Below are 18,657 nucleotides of genomic sequence, written 5' to 3'. Positions count from 1 at the left end.
ATCGGAGAAAAAAAATAATTTTTTTTGTAAAACCAAAAATAAAAAAACAAAAAAATATATCGCTATTCATAGTATTCTTCAATATAATATTGGCAATAAATATGAAATTTTCAAGGTTACAAACATGGATATAATGGTGACTGTGTCCCAACATGCCAACCTGGCCAAAAACTTAACGAATATGGAGTTTGTATCAATGTTGTGCCACCAACTATAAAGCCATGCAAAGATGGAGAAACCTTATCAGCTAATGGAGAATGTGTAAGGCATTCCACGTTCCCACCAAAAGGTTATTTGCCACCATGCACACATGAAAATTGCACTAAAGAAGGTAATTATATAGTTATTGAGTTAGATTTGTTATCACATTCATATTATTGTTACAGAGACAGCGTCGGAAAATCAATTTGTACCTAACACTGTACGACCAGAGTGTCCAGCGGCTTTTAAATGCGTACAATCGATTTACTGCACGGCTGCAGGTTATATAAGCCCTGTTCCTGTTATCCGTTCCGAAAATGAAAAATCTAGAGAGTCATCGGTAAGTATATAAAGTATAACTATGTATTTCATATATTTGTTGAATCGTAATGGTCGAATAATTAAATGGAAAATAATTAACTATAATATCTTCTAGATATATGTTAACTATGTCTTATAATTCAGGATTCAATATATTTCACATCTGAGCCTCCATGGACTCAGCCCATTATCAAAATAAATTGAACATTACCGTTACTAGTCATAAGTTTATTAGTATTTGAGAAATTATTTCTTCAAATCCTTTTAGAGTACTCAAATTGTGATATTTTTTATATATGTTTTTATATAAGTTATTTATAAGAGTAAGAGCAACAATATATCATAGGTCCTAAAATATTTTTTTACTCTGCGTTGAGTTCACTTTCCACTATACTCAAAACTGAAATGATCTTTAAAAAAGATACCCTAAACCGTGTAATATCTCTTAATAGCCATGCCATTTGGCTTATATGTTCTGGCCTACGAAACACACTCTAATCTATCGATAATCTATTTTCTTCGTATCCGCTGGTCGTACAAATCCCTAAATCCTATATTATATTTATGCCACGACAAAATAATATGGTATTCATCTGGATTCTCATCCATAAGGGCATACCTGTGAATGAATTGGGTGATTAACCACGCGGAAGACGCTATTACACGCGGTCAACAAATTATAAATGCTTTATATTTTAAAGATCGTTCCCCATTTATACGATAGAGATAGATATAGTACGATAGAAAGCCTGAAGAAGAAGTCAGGCTTGTCTGATTCATTCAAAGATGCGTTCTTGTGTCAAAACGATTTATTAGATTTCATTTCCTTCATCAGTTTTTGTTTTGAAACATAATTTTAGCCAGTGTGTAGCTTCATTTTAAGATGACTCTATCTATGCATACATTTATTATATATTTATTTAAAATGTCTAGATGTGTTTGTCTAGATGTATGTTTCTATGTTTATTGCATATGTTTGGTTACTGATTTATTTAATTGTTTTTAAATTCTGATTATTAGAACTGTTGAATGGCTCTACCTTATAGTATTGGAACTCCATGGAATTTGAAACTGATGGAGGAAATTTAGCCTCTGTTTATTTGTTTGGTCACTTCAATTTGACAAATATCATATAGTACTATAGCTACATTACGATAATATTGGTGAATATATTTTTATTATGTATCAGTTTCGGATAGTACTTATTACACTTGACAGTACTTGACACCTTACTTGGCTCATTCAAATTTACTTATAGAATAACACAAGCCGAAATAGCTCAGCTGGGAGAGCGTTAGACTGAAGATCTAAAGGTCCCTGGTTCGATCCCGGGTTTCGGCAAGGTTGTTTTTGACCGAAATGTAAATTCCGAATGTTACCTCATAAATCTGGTCTCCTGAGATGTATTATTCATGTTGTATTTTTATTATTTTATTACATTAATTGTTGCCGTTAAAATATAAATTATAAATTTAAATGAACACCGTATATAATATTTTATTGCTTGTTGGTTTATAATGTTTTCTTTGTAATAATTTAATTATTCTTTTCAGATTTGTCAAGTCCCCGGATCAAGAAGCGCTGGTGTGTGTTGTCAAGAGCTGCATTATGTTGATCCATGGCCATCTGCCAATTTGATAAATGGAATTGACGATGGCAAATATGCAGAAGATGATTCCCTAGGACAATATCATAAGGCAGGAAGAACATAATCTCTATAGTATAAGATCGAAAGGCTCGTATTTAAGAAATAGGTGAAATTTGACATCTTTTAACTTCCTTAAAGGTCGGATTATTCCCACTGCCATAACAATAATATTAAACCATTATTGATGCCGTAACAACATAAATTTTAAATGTATATATAATTTTAATATATGTGTATCATACAAACAAAATTGTAAAATATATAACACAGAACAGGATGATGTATTTTGTAACTATGTAAGCCTTTGTTTATATGAGTATTAAAATATTTTTTATAAATTTGTATGTGAAAAATAAAAGGTAATAAAAACTAGCTCTATTATTTCTACCAAACTATATACTATATATAATATAATAACTATATACAAACATTTTGCAACATTCAATTAAGCTTTTTACATTTACAATATCTTTACGACTTACTTCAATAGAATAAAAGTATTATTAAAAGTTAGTTTCGTATAAAAACCTTTCTAAATAATTATGTAACTATTATTTATAACTCTGTTACAATTCTGTTCCATTTCGGCGATCTTTCTTCAGCGACTTCTCAATATGAATTTGCTTTGTCAATGTATTAATAATTGACGAATGGTCTGTTATTGTAAATCTTAACGAAGTCCAGTTAGAACAAGTGCAGGTGTTCAAGTATTTGGGATTAGTAATATTGAAGAAGAAAATGGCATATACTAACGAAGTGATAAGCCGAATTGGCCAAGCTACAGGAGCTTTTGCTTCTCTAAGATTGTGCTTGTGGAAGAGAAGTAGTATTACACTCAAGACTAAAATCCGCCTCTTTCGAAATTATCTTGCCAAGGTTTCTGTAGAGATTCTAGAGTAGGGCACTATAAGCTTGAGGTCTTTCAAATACTATGCCTAAGGTAAATTATACAAGTTTCTCTTCGAAATCGTGTTAGGAGCCAAGCCATTTGTTTAGGATGCGGCAATCAATTTTCGACAATTAAAGAATACATTCCGAGAAGCAGATTATAATCGTCTGGATATGTCTGTTTAATAAAAGGCGAACCCATTCCTCATGCGAAATTGACCTTGTATATGGAAGATACAGATCCGAAAAATATATGGAGCAAAATCGGAGAAAGGGATCTGAAAGCAAAATACATGACAAACATTGTGCGATATCAGAATATTTGCGGCCGACTGCCAATGGTGAGATTTAGTGAAGAGTGCTAGTACTGCGGTACCAACGGAAGTATATTGGATGAGAAGTAGATAAGCGTAGGCTACGGATTCATGGTGATGATGAGCATATAATATTGGTTTGTTTTTTTTCATAGAATTGTGTAATTATTTCTGCTTGATATTAGTGTGTTTTCCGTTAAACCGGAGAATATAATTTAGCTTATTTCAACTTAATTAATAAATAACAAACGCAGATATAGTTTGGTCCATTTTAGGATTTCGCCATATAATGTTGATTTTTGGTGAAAATCAAAGCACAGTAAAATATTTTTTTTTACAGAATCCTTTGTCTGCTTGCTTGTATATATACATATGTTTTTATGTCAGATATTAAGTGTAAAACTTAGAGGATCAATGTTTGATTACGGAAAGATAAGAGCCGAAATAGCTCAGTTGGGAGAGCGTTAGACTGAAGATCTAAAGGTCCCTGGTTCAATCCCGGGTTTCGGCATGTACCTTTTTTTGGAAAATTTATTTTAAAGAAAATTAATTGATATAGTAGATTAATTGATATTCATAGAGTGATATAATTATTTCCGCTTGATTCCCGCATGAAATAGCATGGATGCACTAATGCGCATCCATGCTATTTGTGTGATGTTGGTGTTTTTCGTTGTACTGAAGAATAATTTAGATAATCTAATCTTAGTTCATAGACAACATAAGCAGAAATACTTTGGTTGGGTTCATTCGCGGATTTTGGAATATAGTGATCGTTCTTGGTGACCTCGAATGTGCTGTGTAGCAATACAATTTTTATATCCACAGCTATCTTCAGTGTATTTGTTATATTAGAACATATCTGCGTATTTGTATATGTATGTTCCTATGTTGGTGTTAAGGTATATAATTTAGTCGATCTAAGCTTGTTTGGCGAAGAACAACAGCCGAAATAGCTCAGTTGGGAGAGCGTTAGACTGAAGATCTAAAGGTTCCTGGTTCAATCCCGGGTTTCGGCAGGTGTATTTTTTTGCTTAATTGAATTTTATGAAAATTAATAGATATAGTAGATTAGTGTTTGACATTCATAGGATCATATAATTATCTCTGCTTGATATTAGTGCATCCATGCTATTCATGTAAAGTTGGTGGTTTTCGTTGTACTGAAGAATACAATTTAGTTTATTTAATCTTTATTCATAGACAACATAAGCAGAAATAGTATGGTTGGATTCATTCGCGGGTTTTAGAATATTGTGATCGCTCTTGGTGACCTCGAATGCGCTGTGAAGCAAAACAATTTTTATATCTACAGCTATCTTCGATGTATTTAGTATATTCGAACATATCTGCGCATTTGGATATATCTATGTTGGAGATTAGGTATATAATTTAGTCGATCTAAGATTGCTTCGTGAAGAACTACAGCCGAAATAGCTCAGTTGGGAGAACGTTAGACTGAAGATCTAAAGGTGCCTGATTCAATCCCGGGTTTCGGCAACTATATTTTTTGCTTTATTGAATATGATGAAAATTAATAGATTTAGTAGATTAGTGTTAGTTATTTATAGAGTCATATAGTTATCTCCGCTTGATATTACTGCATCCATGCTATTGGGGTGATGTTGGTGGTTTTCGTTGTACTGAACAATACAATTTAGTTTATCTAATCTTTATTCATAGACAACATAAGCAGAAATAGTATGGTTGGATTCATTCGCGGGTTTTAGAATATTGTGATCGCTCTTGGTGACCTCGAATGCGCTGTGAAGCAAAACAATTTTTATATCTACAGCTATCTTCGGTGTATTTAGTATATTCGAACATATCTGCGCATTTGGATATATATGTTCCTATGTTGGAGATTAGGTATATAATTTAGTCGATCTAAGCTTGCTTCGTGAAGCCGAACTACAGCCGAAATAGCTCAGTTGGGAGAACGTTAGACTGAAGATCTAAAGGTGCCTGATTCAATCCCGGGTTTCGGCAACTATATTTTTTGCTTTATTGAATATGATGAAAATTAATAGATATAGTAGATTAGTGTTTGTTATTTATAGAGTCATATAGTTATCTCCGCTTGATATTACTGCATCCATGCTATTGGGGTGATGTTGGTGGTTTTCGTTGTACTGAACAATATAATTTAGTTTATCTAATCTTTATTCATAGACAACATAAGCAGAAATAGTATGTTTGGATTCATTCGCGGGTTTTAGAATATTGTGATCGCTCTTAGTGACCTCGAATGCGCTCTGAAGCAAAACAATTTTTATATCTACAGCTATCTTCGGTGTATTTAGTATATTCGAACATATCTGCGCATTTGGATATATATGTTCCTATGTTAGAGATTAGGTATATAATTTAGTCGATCTAAGCTTGCTTCGTGAAGAACTACAGCCGAAATAGCTCAGTTGGGAGAACGTTAGACTGAAGATCTAAAGGTGCCTGATTCAATCCCGGGTTTCGGCAACTATATTTTTTGCTTTATTGAATATGATGAAAATTAATAGATATAGTAGATTAGTGTTTGTTATTTATAGAGTCATATAGTTATCTCCGCTTGATATTACTGCATCCATGCTATTGGGGTGATGTTGGTGGTTTTCGTTGTACTGAACAATATAATTTAGTTTATCTAATCTTTATTCATAGACAACATAAGCAGAAATAGTATGGTTGGATTCATTCGCGGGTTTTAGAATATTGTGATCGCTCTTGGTGACCTCGAATGCGCTCTGAAGCAAAACAATTTTTATATCTACAGCTATCTTCGGTGTATTTAGTATATTCGAACATATCTGCGCATGTGGATATATATGTTCCTATGTTGGAGATTAGGTATATAATTTAGTTGATCTAAGCTTGCTTCGTGAAGAACTACAGCCGAAATAGCTCAGTTGGGAGAACGTTAGACTGAAGATCTAAAGGTGCCTGATTCAATCCCGGGTTTCGGCAACTATATTTTTTGCTTTATTGAATATGATGAAAATTAATAGATTTAGTAGATTAGTGTTTGTTATTTATAGAGTCATATAGTTATCTCTGCTTGATATTACTGCATCCATGCTATTGGGGTGATGTTTGTGGTTTTCGTTGTACTGAACAATACAATTTAGTTTATCTAATCTTTATTCATAGACAACATAAGCAGAAATAGTATGGTTGGATTCATTCGCGGGTTTTAGAATATTGTGATCGCTCTTGGTGACCTCGAATGCGCTCTGAAGCAAAACAATTTTTATATCTACAGCTATCTTCGGTGTATTTAGTATATTCGAACATATCTGCGCATTTGGATATATATGTTCCTATGTTGGAGATTAGGTATATAATTTAGTCGATCTAAGCTTGCTTCGTGAAGAACTACAGCCGAAATATCTCAGTTGGGAGAACGTTAGACTGAAGATCTAAAGGTGCCTGATTCAATCCCGGGTTTCGGCAACTATATTTTTTGCTTTATTGAATATGATGAAAATTAATAGATATAGTAGATTAGTGTTTGTTATTTAAAGAGTCATATAGTTATCTCCGCTTGATATTACTGCATCCATTCTATTGGGGTGATGTTGGTGGTTTTCGTTGCACTGAACAATATAATTTAGTTTATCTAATCTTTATTCATAGACAACATAAGCAGAAATAGTATGGTTTGATTCATTCGCGGGTTTTAGAATATTGTGATCGCTCTTGGTGACCTCGAATGCGCTCTGAAGCAAAACAATTTTTATATCTACAGCTATCTTCGGTGTATTTAGTATATTCGAACATATCTGCGCATTTGGATATATATGTTCCTATGTTAGAGATTAGGTATATAATTTAGTCGATCTAAGCTTGCTTCGTGAAGAACTACAGCCGAAATAGCTCAGTTGGGAGAACGTTAGACTGAAGATCTAAAGGTGCCTGATTCAATCCCGGGTTTCGGCAACTATATTTTTTGCTTTATTGAATATGATGAAAATTAATAGATTTAGTAGATTAGTGTTTGTTATTTATAGAGTCATATAGTTTTCTTCGCTTGATATTACTGCATCCATGCTATTGGGGTGATGTTGGTGGTTTTCGTTGTACTGAACAATATAATTTAGTTTATCTAATCTTTATTCATAGACAACATAAGCAGAAATAGTATGGTTGGATTCATTCGCGGGTTTTAGAATATTGTGATCGCTCTTGGTGACCTCGAATGCGCTGTGAAGCAAAACAATTTTTATATCTACAGCTATCTTCGGTGTATTTAGTATATTCGAACATATCTGCGCATTTGGATATATATGTTCCTATGTTAGAGATTAGGTATATAATTTAGTCGATCTAAGCTTGCTTCGTGAAGAACTACAGCCGAAATAGCTCAGTTGGGAGAACGTTAGACTGAAGATCTAAAGGTGCCTGATTCAATCCCGGGTTTCGGCAACTATATTTTTTGCTTTATTGAGTATGATGAAAATTAATAGATATAGTAGATTAGTGTTTGTTATTTAAAGAGTCATATAGTTATCTCCGCTTGATATTACTGCATCCATGCTATTGGGGTGATGTTGGTGGTTTTCGTTGTACTGAACAATATAATTTAGTTTATCTAATCTTTATTCATAGACAACATAAGCAGAAATAGTATGGTTGGATTCATTCGCGGGTTTTAGAATATTGTGATCGCTCTTGGTGACCTCGAATGCGCTCTGTAGCAAAACAATTTTTATATCTACAGCTATCTTCGGTGTATTTAGTATATTCGAACATATCTGCGCATTTGGATATATATGTTCCTATGTTAGAGATTAGGTATATAATTTAGTCGATCTAAGCTTGCTTCGTGAAGAACTACAGCCGAAATAGCTCAGTTGGGAGAACGTTAGACTGAAGATCTAAAGGTGCCTGATTCAATCCCGGGTTTCGGCAACTATATTTTTTGCTTTATTGAATATGATGAAAATTAATAGATATAGCAGATTAGTGTTTGTTATTTATAGAGTCATATAGTTATCTCCGCTTGATATTACTGCATCCATGCTATTGGGGTGATGTTGGTGGTTTTCGTTGTACTGAACAATATAATTTAGTTTATCTAATCTTTATTCATAGACAACATAAGCAGAAATAGTATGGTTGGATTCATTCGCGGGTTTTAGAATATTGTGATCGCTCTTGGTGACCTCGAATGCGCTCTGAAGCAAAACAATTTTTATATCTACAGCTATCTTCGGTGTATTTAGTATATTCGAACATATCTGCGCATGTGGATATATATGTTCCTATGTTGGAGATTAGGTATATAATTTAGTTGATCTAAGCTTGCTTCGTGAAGAACTACAGCCGAAATAGCTCAGTTGGGAGAACGTTAGACTGAAGATCTAAAGGTGCCTGATTCAATCCCGGGTTTCGGCAACTATATTTTTTGCTTTATTGAATATGATGAAAATTAATAGATTTAGTAGATTAGTGTTTGTTATTTATAGAGTCATATAGTTTTCTTCGCTTGATATTACTGCATCCATGCTATTGGGGTGATGTTGGTGGTTTTCGTTGTACTGAACAATATAATTTAGTTTATCTAATCTTTATTCATAGACAACATAAGCAGAAATAGTATGGTTGGATTCATTCGCGGGTTTTAGAATATTGTGATCGCTCTTGGTGACCTCGAATGCGCTGTGAAGCAAAACAATTTTTATATCTACAGCTATCTTCGGTGTATTTAGTATATTCGAACATATCTGCGCATTTGGATATATATGTTCCTATGTTGGAGATTAGGTATATAATTTAGTCGATCTAAGCTTGCTTCGTGAAGAACTACAGCCGAAATAGCTCAGTTGGGAGAACGTTAGACTGAAGATCTAAAGGTGCCTGATTCAATCCCGGGTTTCGGCAACTATATTTTTTGCTTTATTGAATATGATGAAAATTAATAGATTTAGTAGATTAATGTTTGTTATTTATAGAGTCATATAGTTATCTCCGCTTGATATTACTGCATCCATGCTATTGGGGTGATGTTGGTGGTTTTCGTTGTACTGAACAATATAATTTAGTTTTTCTAATCTTTATTCATAGGCAACATAAGCAGAAATAGTTTAGTTGGATTCATTCGCGAGTTTTGGAATATAGTGATCGTTCTTGGTGACACCGAATGCGCTGTGAAGCAATACAATAATTATATCAACAGCTGTCTTCGGTGTATTTATTATATTAGTACATATCTGGGTATTTGTATATGTATGTTCCTAAGTTGGAGATTAGGTATATAATTTAGTCGATCTACGCTTGTTTGGCGAAGAAAAACAGCCGAAATAGCTCAGTTGGGAGAGCGTTAGACTGAAGGTCTAATGGTCCCTGGTTCAATCCTGGGTTTCCGCAGGTGCATTTTTTTGCTTAATTGAATTTAATGAAAATTAATAGATATAGTAGATTAATAACATAAAACTATCGATTGTGGCAAAAGTGTCGATTTCTGGACACTCATCCTTTACATTGTTTCCAAACGGCTGGGTTTATGTATGGAGAACCCCAAAGGAATAATATAATATTGATTGCTTGCTTCCTACAGTGAAGCTCAGCTGGGGTTCAATATCGTTATAAACATTTGGCTCACATCACTGGTCTGAGCACTGAGAATGAATATTTTGACATCCTCAATGATGAAGTTCTTACCCTGACTAGCATATTGTTGCTAAACATTGACATATTCCCAGATGATAATACGGTCATACAGAGACCCGAACAGGTTTAGTCTTGCTTTGAGGAGCATTATAATATTAACATCGCCAGATCTCAACATAGTTGACTCGTTTTGTGGAGTTTTAGAGCTGAAAGTGGTAGGTCTTCCATCTTCAACATCATTGAAGCAGTTAGTGGCTGTTTTGGAACGTTTATTATAAATTAGCTTGATTGGCGAACAATAGAAGCCGAAATAAATCAGTTGGAAGAGCTTTAGACTGAAGGTCTAAATGTCCCTATTTCAATCCCGGGTTTTGGCGGGTGTATATTTGTTTAATTCAAGTTAATGAAAATTAATAGATTTAGTATACTAATGTTTGATATTCATAGAGTCATAATTATTTACGCTTGATATTAGTGCATCCATGCTAATTGTGTGATGTTGGTGTTTTTCATTGTACTGAAGAATACAATTAAGTTTATCTAATCTTTATTCATAGACAACATAAGCAGAAATAGCTAGGTTGGGTTCTTTCGCAGGTTTTGGAATATAGTGATCGTTCTTGGTGACCTCGAATGCGCTGTGAAGCAATACAATCTTTATATCCACAGCTATCTTCGGTTTATTTATTATATGAGAACATATCTGTATATCTGTATATGTTGGAGATTAGGTATATAATTTAGCCGATCTAAGCTTATTTGGCGAAGAACAACAGCCGAAATAGCTCAGTTGGGAGAGCGTTAGACTGAAGATCTAAAGGTCCCTGTTTCGACCCCGGGTTTCGGCACATATTTTAGGTAAATTTAATGTATTGAAAATTAATGCATTGGTAAGTTAATCTTTTTTCCAGAGAATTTGGTAATTATTTCTGCTTGATACTAAGGTATATATAGGTGAATATATTAACAAAATGTGGTAATGGCAAAAAAGGTGTAATATACAAAAGCAGAAATAGTTTTATTGGGTTAATTCCAGAATTTCGTCATATAATGTTGATTTTGGTAAAAGTCAATGCGCTTTAAAGTAATATATTTTGTAGAATCACACAGCTTTGTCCCATTGATCTTAGTATCTATCTGCTTACCTTTATATACTTAATGAACATGAATATAAAAGTTATTGTTTCAATCCCAGATTTCCGCGCAGTTTTTCTTTTTCGGTAACTTAATTTTATGAAAATCAATGTGTTAGTTAGTTAATTTTTTTTTCGTAGAATTATGTAATCATTTCTGCTTGATATTTGTGTTATATGTTATTTCCAGGTTTCTGCATATAATGTTGACTTTGGGTCAAAATCAAGTACATCATTTAGCCGACCCAAGCTTGATTGGCGTACAATAGCAGCCGAAATAGCTCAGTTGGGAGAGCGTTAGACTGAAGATCTAAAGGTCCCTGGTTCGATCCCGGGTTTCGGCACATACATTTTTTTGGTTAATTTAATTTAATGAAAATCTATATATTAACTTGTAAAAGCTTTTCTCGTAGAATCATATAATAATTTTTCCTTGATACTACTATGCATGAGTTTTTGTAGGTCTTTATGATTGCTGATATAAGTAAATATGATACTAGTATGGCCGAACCTGGAGATGGATAATCTGCGACCGCCCGCCAACTCCGGTGAGATTTAGTGAAGAATGTTCGAAGAGCTGCGGCACTGTCGGTAGCGTATTGATTGAGAAGTAGACGTTTTTCCTAAGCGCTGGCTCTGGAATGATGATGATGATGGAGACTATACTTTTCCCATGTAGACCTAAGTCCAATCCATATATATTTGCACTTAAATCGATATTATTTTTGTTACAGAATACAATACCCATTGCTTACACAGTACCGTGATATTAAAAGTTCAAGTTATAGTTCATTAAATGATTGATGGTGCCTAACGAAATTTTTGAACAAACTAATATTTATATTGATTGCTTTAATTGGCAAAAATGAATATAATACAATAAAACTATGTAGAATCCTATAACTATTTTTCATAGGTATATTGACCTGGCCCCTCTCATACGTGCCAGGCCTCTTATCCAACCCCTTCTATATGCATTTATAACTTCATATCCCATATAAGGGCTTATGTCATCATAGAGATACAGATGCTAGATGAAATAATATGAATACTATGCTATGTAGTACATCTTGTTGTAAGTTGGCAACACTGCTTTGGTGTAAATAATTCGACGAATAGTACTCAATTTACATACCAAGTCACTTAGGGTATATTTTAATGTTTTGTCGCGACGGTTAAAAGATGTGATCGGTGAAATTTTTGATTTCTGAATGTTTATTAAACGTTTCACAGCACTCTCAAAATATGGTAAAATATCATTGGTGAAGAGGAATAGTAAGCGAAATCCTAAGTAAACTAACATATAAAGACGAACAAAAAATTACGACTTAAAAAATGTTTAACGAGAACAGTAAAAATTGTCGCTAGACAACATAAAACTATCGATTGTGGCAAAAATTTCGATTTCTGGACACTCATCGTTTACATTGTCTCCAAACGACTGGATTTATGTATGGGGAACTCCAAAAAAAGAATAAGATCTTGACTGCCTGCTTCCTACAGTGAAGCTTATCTAATCTGGAAATATTGTCATAAACATTTGGCTTACATCATTGGTCTGATCAATGAGGATGAATATTTCGATATCCTTAATGATGAAATTCTTACCCCGACTAGCATATTGTTGCTAAACATTAACATATTGTAAGATGATAATGCGCTCATACAGAACAGGTTCAGTTTTTCTTGGGGCGCATTAGAATATCAACATCGCCAGACCTCAACATAATTGAAGCAGTTAGGTTAGTAGCTGTTTCGGAACATTTTGTGAGAAATTATTCAGGAAAGTTATGACTCTATGAATGAAGTATTCTAGCTACTTTAAAAGCAAATGGTTATTAAGAGCTTATTAATAAAAATATATTGTGTATATGTCATAAAATATATATATATATATATATATATATATATATATATATATATATATAAATCTAGTAACAAGTTTGGGGTAAAGGATTGTTAGTTCCTTTTGTTTTTTTTAAATGTATTTTAAAGTTTCCTTTTACCAACTAGGGGTTTATGTGGACTGAATCTGGACATTTTAACGTGGGTTCCGAGCCACGGCCCTAGCCTACCGACTGGTGAGTGACCATCTATAGAAATGTTCCCAGAAGACATCCGTTCTTACCCAGCCTGGTTACTGGTGTGATTGGGATCATTTTTCTTGTCGGATTTTACACTCCTACCTAGGACAGTCATAAATTTCGAACAATCACAAACATAAATTTACGACCATGCCCCAGCCGGATTCGAACCCGCGAACAGTGATAGCCTTCGAAAGAGTTGTAGTTCAATATTATTAGTCAAATCAAACGAGTTTATGTATTTTGACGTTATTTTTTGTATGGTTATTTATTTCTACTTTCCCCATTAGAACAGGTTTGGTAGTAACATTATTTAAACTCTAAAGATTTGTTAATTCTAGAATCGTATTCAATGGTATATGTTTAAATTTGAAACATTTTGATTAAGTGTTTGATTGTTTTGTTTTAGTACAATTTATTATTACTGATAAGAAATAATTAAATAATTCTTATGCCTTCCATTTTCTCATACGTTCAAGGATAAGTCAGTTGAAAACAAATTTTATTAAACCTGGCTTGTTAAATATTGAAAAATTTCATATTAATGGTTACTTCAAAAATATATGTAAAAAATAACCAAGTAGAGAAGCTCTAGAAAACCTTTTTTAGGCTTTTTATAGTTCAGACAATACTTTGTTTGATAGTCTATTTAGATGATCTTGAGAATAATATTTGGTGAAATAACCATGTGTAGATTGTTCTAAGTTCTCTACTACACTTTGTCCGTGCCTTTGAAATTTGATAATTTCCCAAGTTTTCCCCGGATCCACCATCAGATACTGACTTCTTTCCAATGGGACTATCTCGGAAGTGTACTCTTTCGAATAAAAAAAAATTTGAAAATTGTTCAGTAATTGACGGAGAAAGCAGTGAACATACAAAAATAAAATATACAGTCGAACACAGAACCTCCTGCATTTTTGGAGTCAGTTAACAAAATACGCAGCGCTAGGCTGAATATCTAAAAGTCCTTAGTTAAATTGCGAGTTTCGCCACCTGTTTCTTTTTAGTTAATTTGTTTTAAAGAGAACCAATGAATTAGAAGGTAGCAATTTTTTCTCATAGAATAATATAATCGTTATTGGTCGATATTAATATGCATAAGTTTCGATAGAGCTTATACATATAACGTAACCTATTTAAACGTAATTAATGAAGAACATATCTAACAAAAATTACGACTTTTCATTGAAAATTGCTTATTTATATATCTTATGTTGAAGATATTTTAGTATATATTTAGCCAATTCAAGCTTGATTACCAGGAAGCAGCAGCCGAAATAGCTCAGTTGGGAGAGCGTTAGACTGAAGATCTAAAGGTCCCTGGTTCGATCCCGGGTTTCGGCACAAATTTTCCTTACTCTTTAAATTAATTTATTAAAAATTAATTAATTGAGGTTAAGTTTTCTGACAATGCTTTGACATATTGATAGTTTTCGGTGGACTTATCAGTATAATTTGGCATATTTAAGCACAATTAATAAACAACCTAAGCGGAAATAGTTTTGCTGTACAGGTATTTATTTCAGGTTGTTTTAAATTAATATTTTTTCAATAAATTGATAATTGCTGGGGCACGGTCGTAAATGTTTGTATGTCATTGTATAAAATTTTCTATTGTCCTTGGACGAGAGTGCAAAATCCGACAAGGAAAATAATCGAACTCACGCTACTAACCACGTTGACATACGGCCTTACGTCTTCTGAGATGATCTTCAAGTTGGTCACTTGCCAGTCGGCAGGCTTAATGCCGAGGACCGTAGTTCCGAGCCCACGTTAAAGAGTAGGTCCAGTTCAGGTAAACCCTACTTACTAAAAAGGAGACTTTAAAATATATTTAAAAATAACCTATCGTGTTATATTGATAGATAAATTAATTTTGCAGCAATTTCCTCAGGCATAAGTATTTTATCTTCCTTTTAAGAGAAATTGCTTTTTTACACTTACGTTGTATGAAATGTACCCTCATGTTAACATTATTGGTAACACTGTGAAGTTTATATGGTTATCGTTTTTATTAATTATTTGAGTAATGTTGATTATAACACTTAATTATGTAATTGAATCAAATTAAAGTGCGTAGTAAAATACTAAATGCAAAGTGAAACAAGGAAATCGTGTAGCATTTGTAACACCCGCCTCACGATTTATTACTAATTGTTACTAGTTTTGTTTTTTTGTCCCACTCTAGAGTTACTACTTAGTGCGCATTTTGTTCTGTGGTGCCATTGGTTCATGCTTTTTTACGTCGTTATGGTAATCCATTTATACAATAATAATAGCATGTGGTTATAATAGTATAGATCATATGGTTATAATAGGATCTCTTGACCTTCTCTTGTAATATTTTCTGTGATTTTTCGTAAGTAATGCCAATAAGCAATGCTGTAATAACTATCAACTAATGCCAATCAAGTGATACATTTATAATATAACCAGGGTTCAAATTAGCTAAATCTAATTGGACCACTTCATTTCATAGAGGCATACATGGGCTTTTCAAATGAAAAAAGAATTTCTCTTTCAATAATTCAGGCACATATTGTTTATTTCCGTTTCTACATCGATACATCTATACTGAAAATATATCAAAGACAAATAAATCAATTTAATAACTAAAAATGTAATATAAATGAAATCAATATATAAATAAAATATCATTTAATAACAGAATCGAAAAATGTATTGATTTTATCCCTAAATATATCATTTGGATACAGCATCTTCAGTGATAAAAAATATTGACCAACTGCCGAAATAGCTCAGTTGGGAGAGCGTTAGACTGAAGATCTAAAGGTCCCTGGTTCGATCCCTGGTTTCGGCAAAACAATTTTTTCTTGGTACATGTTAAAGTTAATTTTGTATTTATGACATATTAAAAAAGTTGTTGGTATCCGAAAAGTATGTATGACATTTTTGTCTCCTTATCGGGAGGTTATATAGTTAAATATAATAGTTAAAGGGAGATAAAAAGCAAATGTAATAAAATAAGTAAACTTGTTGTTATGATGTTATTTTGTAGTAGTTAAGGTCAGGTATATATTGGGTTAGACGCAAAATTATAATAAGAGTTGTTCTTCAGGATGTGAAATTTGAAGTAAAATTGATTATTTTCCAAATGAATCTGCTCTAGCGCACAAAGTATTTAAAAAAGTTAATTGTGATAAATTTCAGGAACCTTCTTATTATTTCCTACATGAAATTTTCAAACGGGAGGGATTCTCCTTTGCATTTCAGACTGACCAAATGTCTATGGACTCAATTGTGGAAAATTCTTGTTTAACCTCTTTCATGTATCTTGATATTGACTTCTTCCAGCGGGTACTCTTTTCATTATACTTGTCATTAGCTGACTGGACCAACACAGTGGTTAAGACGACACGACGTCTTTCTATTTTTGCTATAATCGCTGGTTTGAATCCGGCAAGGGATGGATATATTTTATGTCGTATTTACGAATGTCTTTAGGCAACAGTGTAAAATCCAACAACCAATAACAATCCCAATTACGCTAGTAACCAGGATGGGTAGGACCGGATGTCCTCTGGGATGGCATCTAAGTTGATCGCTGGCCAGTCTATAAGCTTAATACCTTTGGTGCCCACGTTAAGCAATAGGTGCAGTCCAGATAAACCATGGTTGGTGAAAAGGAGATTTATAAAATAATTTTATAAAATTGTTATATTTTTTGATTTTTATTCCCTTACATTTTATTGCATTGGCTCTGCATGATATATCATTATAGGCACTAACGTTTTTGAAACATAGCTTTCACCTTTACTCGGTAATCTTAATAGACATTTTACTTATCAGATTTAAAGAGATTATAAACTTTGAACTACAGAGATTATAAATAAAGAGTATATGTGGTGCGCTAAAGTATAAGATAAAGAGTGAAAATGTTATTACATGGTGTTATTAAGGAAGATGGGTGCTTTGCTGTTAATTTATTATACTTATATTATTGTTAATAAGTTAATCAAGGAAAGCAAATTATCATGTCGCGGGGTTCCAGTCCTATAACAAATTAAACAAGGAAATAGTCTTTGGTACTCCTGGTAATTCAAATAAACATATCTAGTAAGAGTAAATTCCCATAACCTGCCATAAAAACGTGACTTATTTTACAATAGACGTTAATACTCTTCTATTATGCCAGCTCGAACTTGATGATTGTAACAGAAAAAAAAACACATAATTTATTGATGTTTTCATTTTATTGAACAGGTTGCGTATGCGTGATTAACCAAATTGTTTAAACGCAGGTCGATCATAATGAATCATTATAGGCAAAGAAGACATTATTATAATGAAATCCGTTTTAGCATAACATCCTTGTGTTTTGATGTTTTTTGATTGTATTTGGGTACGTTGATGTAAATTATTGTGTAGTTTCGAAAATATCAGAAATAACGGAGTTTATTAAAAGATTTATTAACTATGCTCATGTTAGCGATTATCGAAATTTATTTTATTTTATCTCGATGCTAATAGATTTTGACTCATCCTGACTAAAATATTTGCAATATGTTCGACGGATTTGAGAATGGCAATGAGTGAATAAACCTTGTTATTTACTAAAATCCGATATTATGTAATATAGTATTTATTAATTTTAAATCATAAAATGCTTATATACTGGGTATTTTGACGCTACAGCTTCTTCGTGTGAATCAAATTTTCTTTCGTTCGAAAACATTAAAATATTTGATGGAGAAGTAACTAAATCTTAAATTAAAATATATTAAGTTTTTGTTGGTTATATTTTAGAGTTTCATTTTACTAACTAGGATTTATTTGGAGAGGACCTACTGCTTAAAGTGGGTTCCGTACCACGGTCTCCTAGTACGTATTGGCGAGTGTCCAATTTACAGATCATTCCAGAAGACATCCGGTCTTAACCTTTGATTTTGAAACAACCTTTGATAAATTGTGGTGCACTCCACATATGTTTAAAACTCCCACCTTTAACACAATGTCACTTCACTACACTAGCTTGAACCTGAACACTGTTTAAACTCCAACTAACATCACTGTTAGCCAGTAATTGAAAATTTTTCTCTTAAAAAAAAACTTGAATCTCACTTAGTTTTTTTTCTAAAACTTTATCTTTAGATCTCCGTGAATGTCCTCCTTTTTAATATACCATGAAGTAGTGATAAGACTCTGTGGAACTTTGTTCTGATATGTTTTTATCATATTGACGTTGGACTTAAATTTTGTTTAGATAATAACAATTTGTTAATATTGCTTTATTTTTTAACTTGATTTATTCACTTCAGCATGGCATTGACTAAAATACGCAAGTATTTCCCTTTGTTCGCAAACGGAATAATTCTAAACTTAATTAACTCTGGTAGGTAATCTGCTTTCTTATAACCATAATTTATATATGTGGATTTTATATAACTTCATTTGCCGTTTCTTGATTCTACGTTCTTAACGTCTGTTTGTAATTTATT

At 32.8% G+C, this 18,657-nt stretch overlaps 1 protein-coding gene and 18 non-coding genes across 30 annotated transcripts in view; all 19 read left to right on the top strand.

Annotated features, from left to right (window-relative positions):
- The window catches only part of LOC143192549 (uncharacterized), a 44,810-nt gene extending 42,441 nt beyond the window's left edge, over window positions 1-2,369 (top strand). For all 12 annotated transcript variants that reach the window (XM_076397960.1, XM_076397957.1, XM_076397958.1 and 9 more), the window contains 3 exons: window positions 116-331; window positions 387-541; window positions 2,076-2,369. In XM_076397960.1, coding sequence (XP_076254075.1) covers window positions 116-331; window positions 387-541; window positions 2,076-2,234 — 530 coding nt within the window. In that variant the 3' untranslated portion in view covers window positions 2,235-2,369. The remainder of the gene's footprint in view (window positions 1-115; window positions 332-386; window positions 542-2,075) is intronic.
- Window positions 1,791-1,863, top strand: TRNAF-GAA (transfer RNA phenylalanine (anticodon GAA)). The gene has a single exon. It is a non-coding gene; the product is annotated as a tRNA-Phe (tRNA).
- A 1,441-nt stretch (window positions 2,370-3,810) lies between the features above and the next one.
- TRNAF-GAA (transfer RNA phenylalanine (anticodon GAA)) lies at window positions 3,811-3,883 on the top strand. The gene has a single exon. It is a non-coding gene; the product is annotated as a tRNA-Phe (tRNA).
- A 435-nt stretch (window positions 3,884-4,318) lies between these two features.
- TRNAF-GAA (transfer RNA phenylalanine (anticodon GAA)) lies at window positions 4,319-4,391 on the top strand. Its single transcript has one exon. It is a non-coding gene; the product is annotated as a tRNA-Phe (tRNA).
- Window positions 4,392-4,799: 408 nt separating this feature from the next.
- TRNAF-GAA (transfer RNA phenylalanine (anticodon GAA)) lies at window positions 4,800-4,872 on the top strand. The gene has a single exon. It is a non-coding gene; the product is annotated as a tRNA-Phe (tRNA).
- Window positions 4,873-5,288: 416 nt separating this feature from the next.
- Window positions 5,289-5,361, top strand: TRNAF-GAA (transfer RNA phenylalanine (anticodon GAA)). Its single transcript has one exon. It is a non-coding gene; the product is annotated as a tRNA-Phe (tRNA).
- Window positions 5,362-5,774: 413 nt separating this feature from the next.
- On the top strand, window positions 5,775-5,847 carry TRNAF-GAA (transfer RNA phenylalanine (anticodon GAA)). The gene has a single exon. It is a non-coding gene; the product is annotated as a tRNA-Phe (tRNA).
- A 413-nt stretch (window positions 5,848-6,260) lies between these two features.
- Window positions 6,261-6,333, top strand: TRNAF-GAA (transfer RNA phenylalanine (anticodon GAA)). Its single transcript has one exon. It is a non-coding gene; the product is annotated as a tRNA-Phe (tRNA).
- Window positions 6,334-6,746: 413 nt separating this feature from the next.
- On the top strand, window positions 6,747-6,819 carry TRNAF-GAA (transfer RNA phenylalanine (anticodon GAA)). Its single transcript has one exon. It is a non-coding gene; the product is annotated as a tRNA-Phe (tRNA).
- Window positions 6,820-7,232: 413 nt separating this feature from the next.
- TRNAF-GAA (transfer RNA phenylalanine (anticodon GAA)) lies at window positions 7,233-7,305 on the top strand. The gene has a single exon. It is a non-coding gene; the product is annotated as a tRNA-Phe (tRNA).
- Window positions 7,306-7,718: 413 nt separating this feature from the next.
- TRNAF-GAA (transfer RNA phenylalanine (anticodon GAA)) lies at window positions 7,719-7,791 on the top strand. Its single transcript has one exon. It is a non-coding gene; the product is annotated as a tRNA-Phe (tRNA).
- Window positions 7,792-8,204: 413 nt separating this feature from the next.
- TRNAF-GAA (transfer RNA phenylalanine (anticodon GAA)) lies at window positions 8,205-8,277 on the top strand. Its single transcript has one exon. It is a non-coding gene; the product is annotated as a tRNA-Phe (tRNA).
- A 413-nt stretch (window positions 8,278-8,690) lies between these two features.
- On the top strand, window positions 8,691-8,763 carry TRNAF-GAA (transfer RNA phenylalanine (anticodon GAA)). Its single transcript has one exon. It is a non-coding gene; the product is annotated as a tRNA-Phe (tRNA).
- Window positions 8,764-9,176: 413 nt separating this feature from the next.
- TRNAF-GAA (transfer RNA phenylalanine (anticodon GAA)) lies at window positions 9,177-9,249 on the top strand. The gene has a single exon. It is a non-coding gene; the product is annotated as a tRNA-Phe (tRNA).
- Window positions 9,250-9,662: 413 nt separating this feature from the next.
- Window positions 9,663-9,735, top strand: TRNAF-GAA (transfer RNA phenylalanine (anticodon GAA)). The gene has a single exon. It is a non-coding gene; the product is annotated as a tRNA-Phe (tRNA).
- Window positions 9,736-10,753: 1,018 nt separating this feature from the next.
- TRNAF-GAA (transfer RNA phenylalanine (anticodon GAA)) lies at window positions 10,754-10,826 on the top strand. The gene has a single exon. It is a non-coding gene; the product is annotated as a tRNA-Phe (tRNA).
- Window positions 10,827-11,382: 556 nt separating this feature from the next.
- TRNAF-GAA (transfer RNA phenylalanine (anticodon GAA)) lies at window positions 11,383-11,455 on the top strand. Its single transcript has one exon. It is a non-coding gene; the product is annotated as a tRNA-Phe (tRNA).
- A 3,014-nt stretch (window positions 11,456-14,469) lies between these two features.
- On the top strand, window positions 14,470-14,542 carry TRNAF-GAA (transfer RNA phenylalanine (anticodon GAA)). Its single transcript has one exon. It is a non-coding gene; the product is annotated as a tRNA-Phe (tRNA).
- Window positions 14,543-15,946: 1,404 nt separating this feature from the next.
- On the top strand, window positions 15,947-16,019 carry TRNAF-GAA (transfer RNA phenylalanine (anticodon GAA)). The gene has a single exon. It is a non-coding gene; the product is annotated as a tRNA-Phe (tRNA).
- The last annotated feature ends 2,638 nt before the right edge of the window (window positions 16,020-18,657 follow it).

This window comes from Rhynchophorus ferrugineus, unplaced genomic scaffold, assembly GCF_030347505.1.
Source record: "Rhynchophorus ferrugineus isolate W39M unplaced genomic scaffold, kcgeb_rfMv2 rfM3, whole genome shotgun sequence".
NCBI lineage: Eukaryota > Metazoa > Arthropoda > Insecta > Coleoptera > Curculionidae > Rhynchophorus > Rhynchophorus ferrugineus.
The sequence above is the reverse complement of the archived record's forward strand: the minus strand, read 5'-3'. Positions and strand labels throughout refer to the sequence as shown.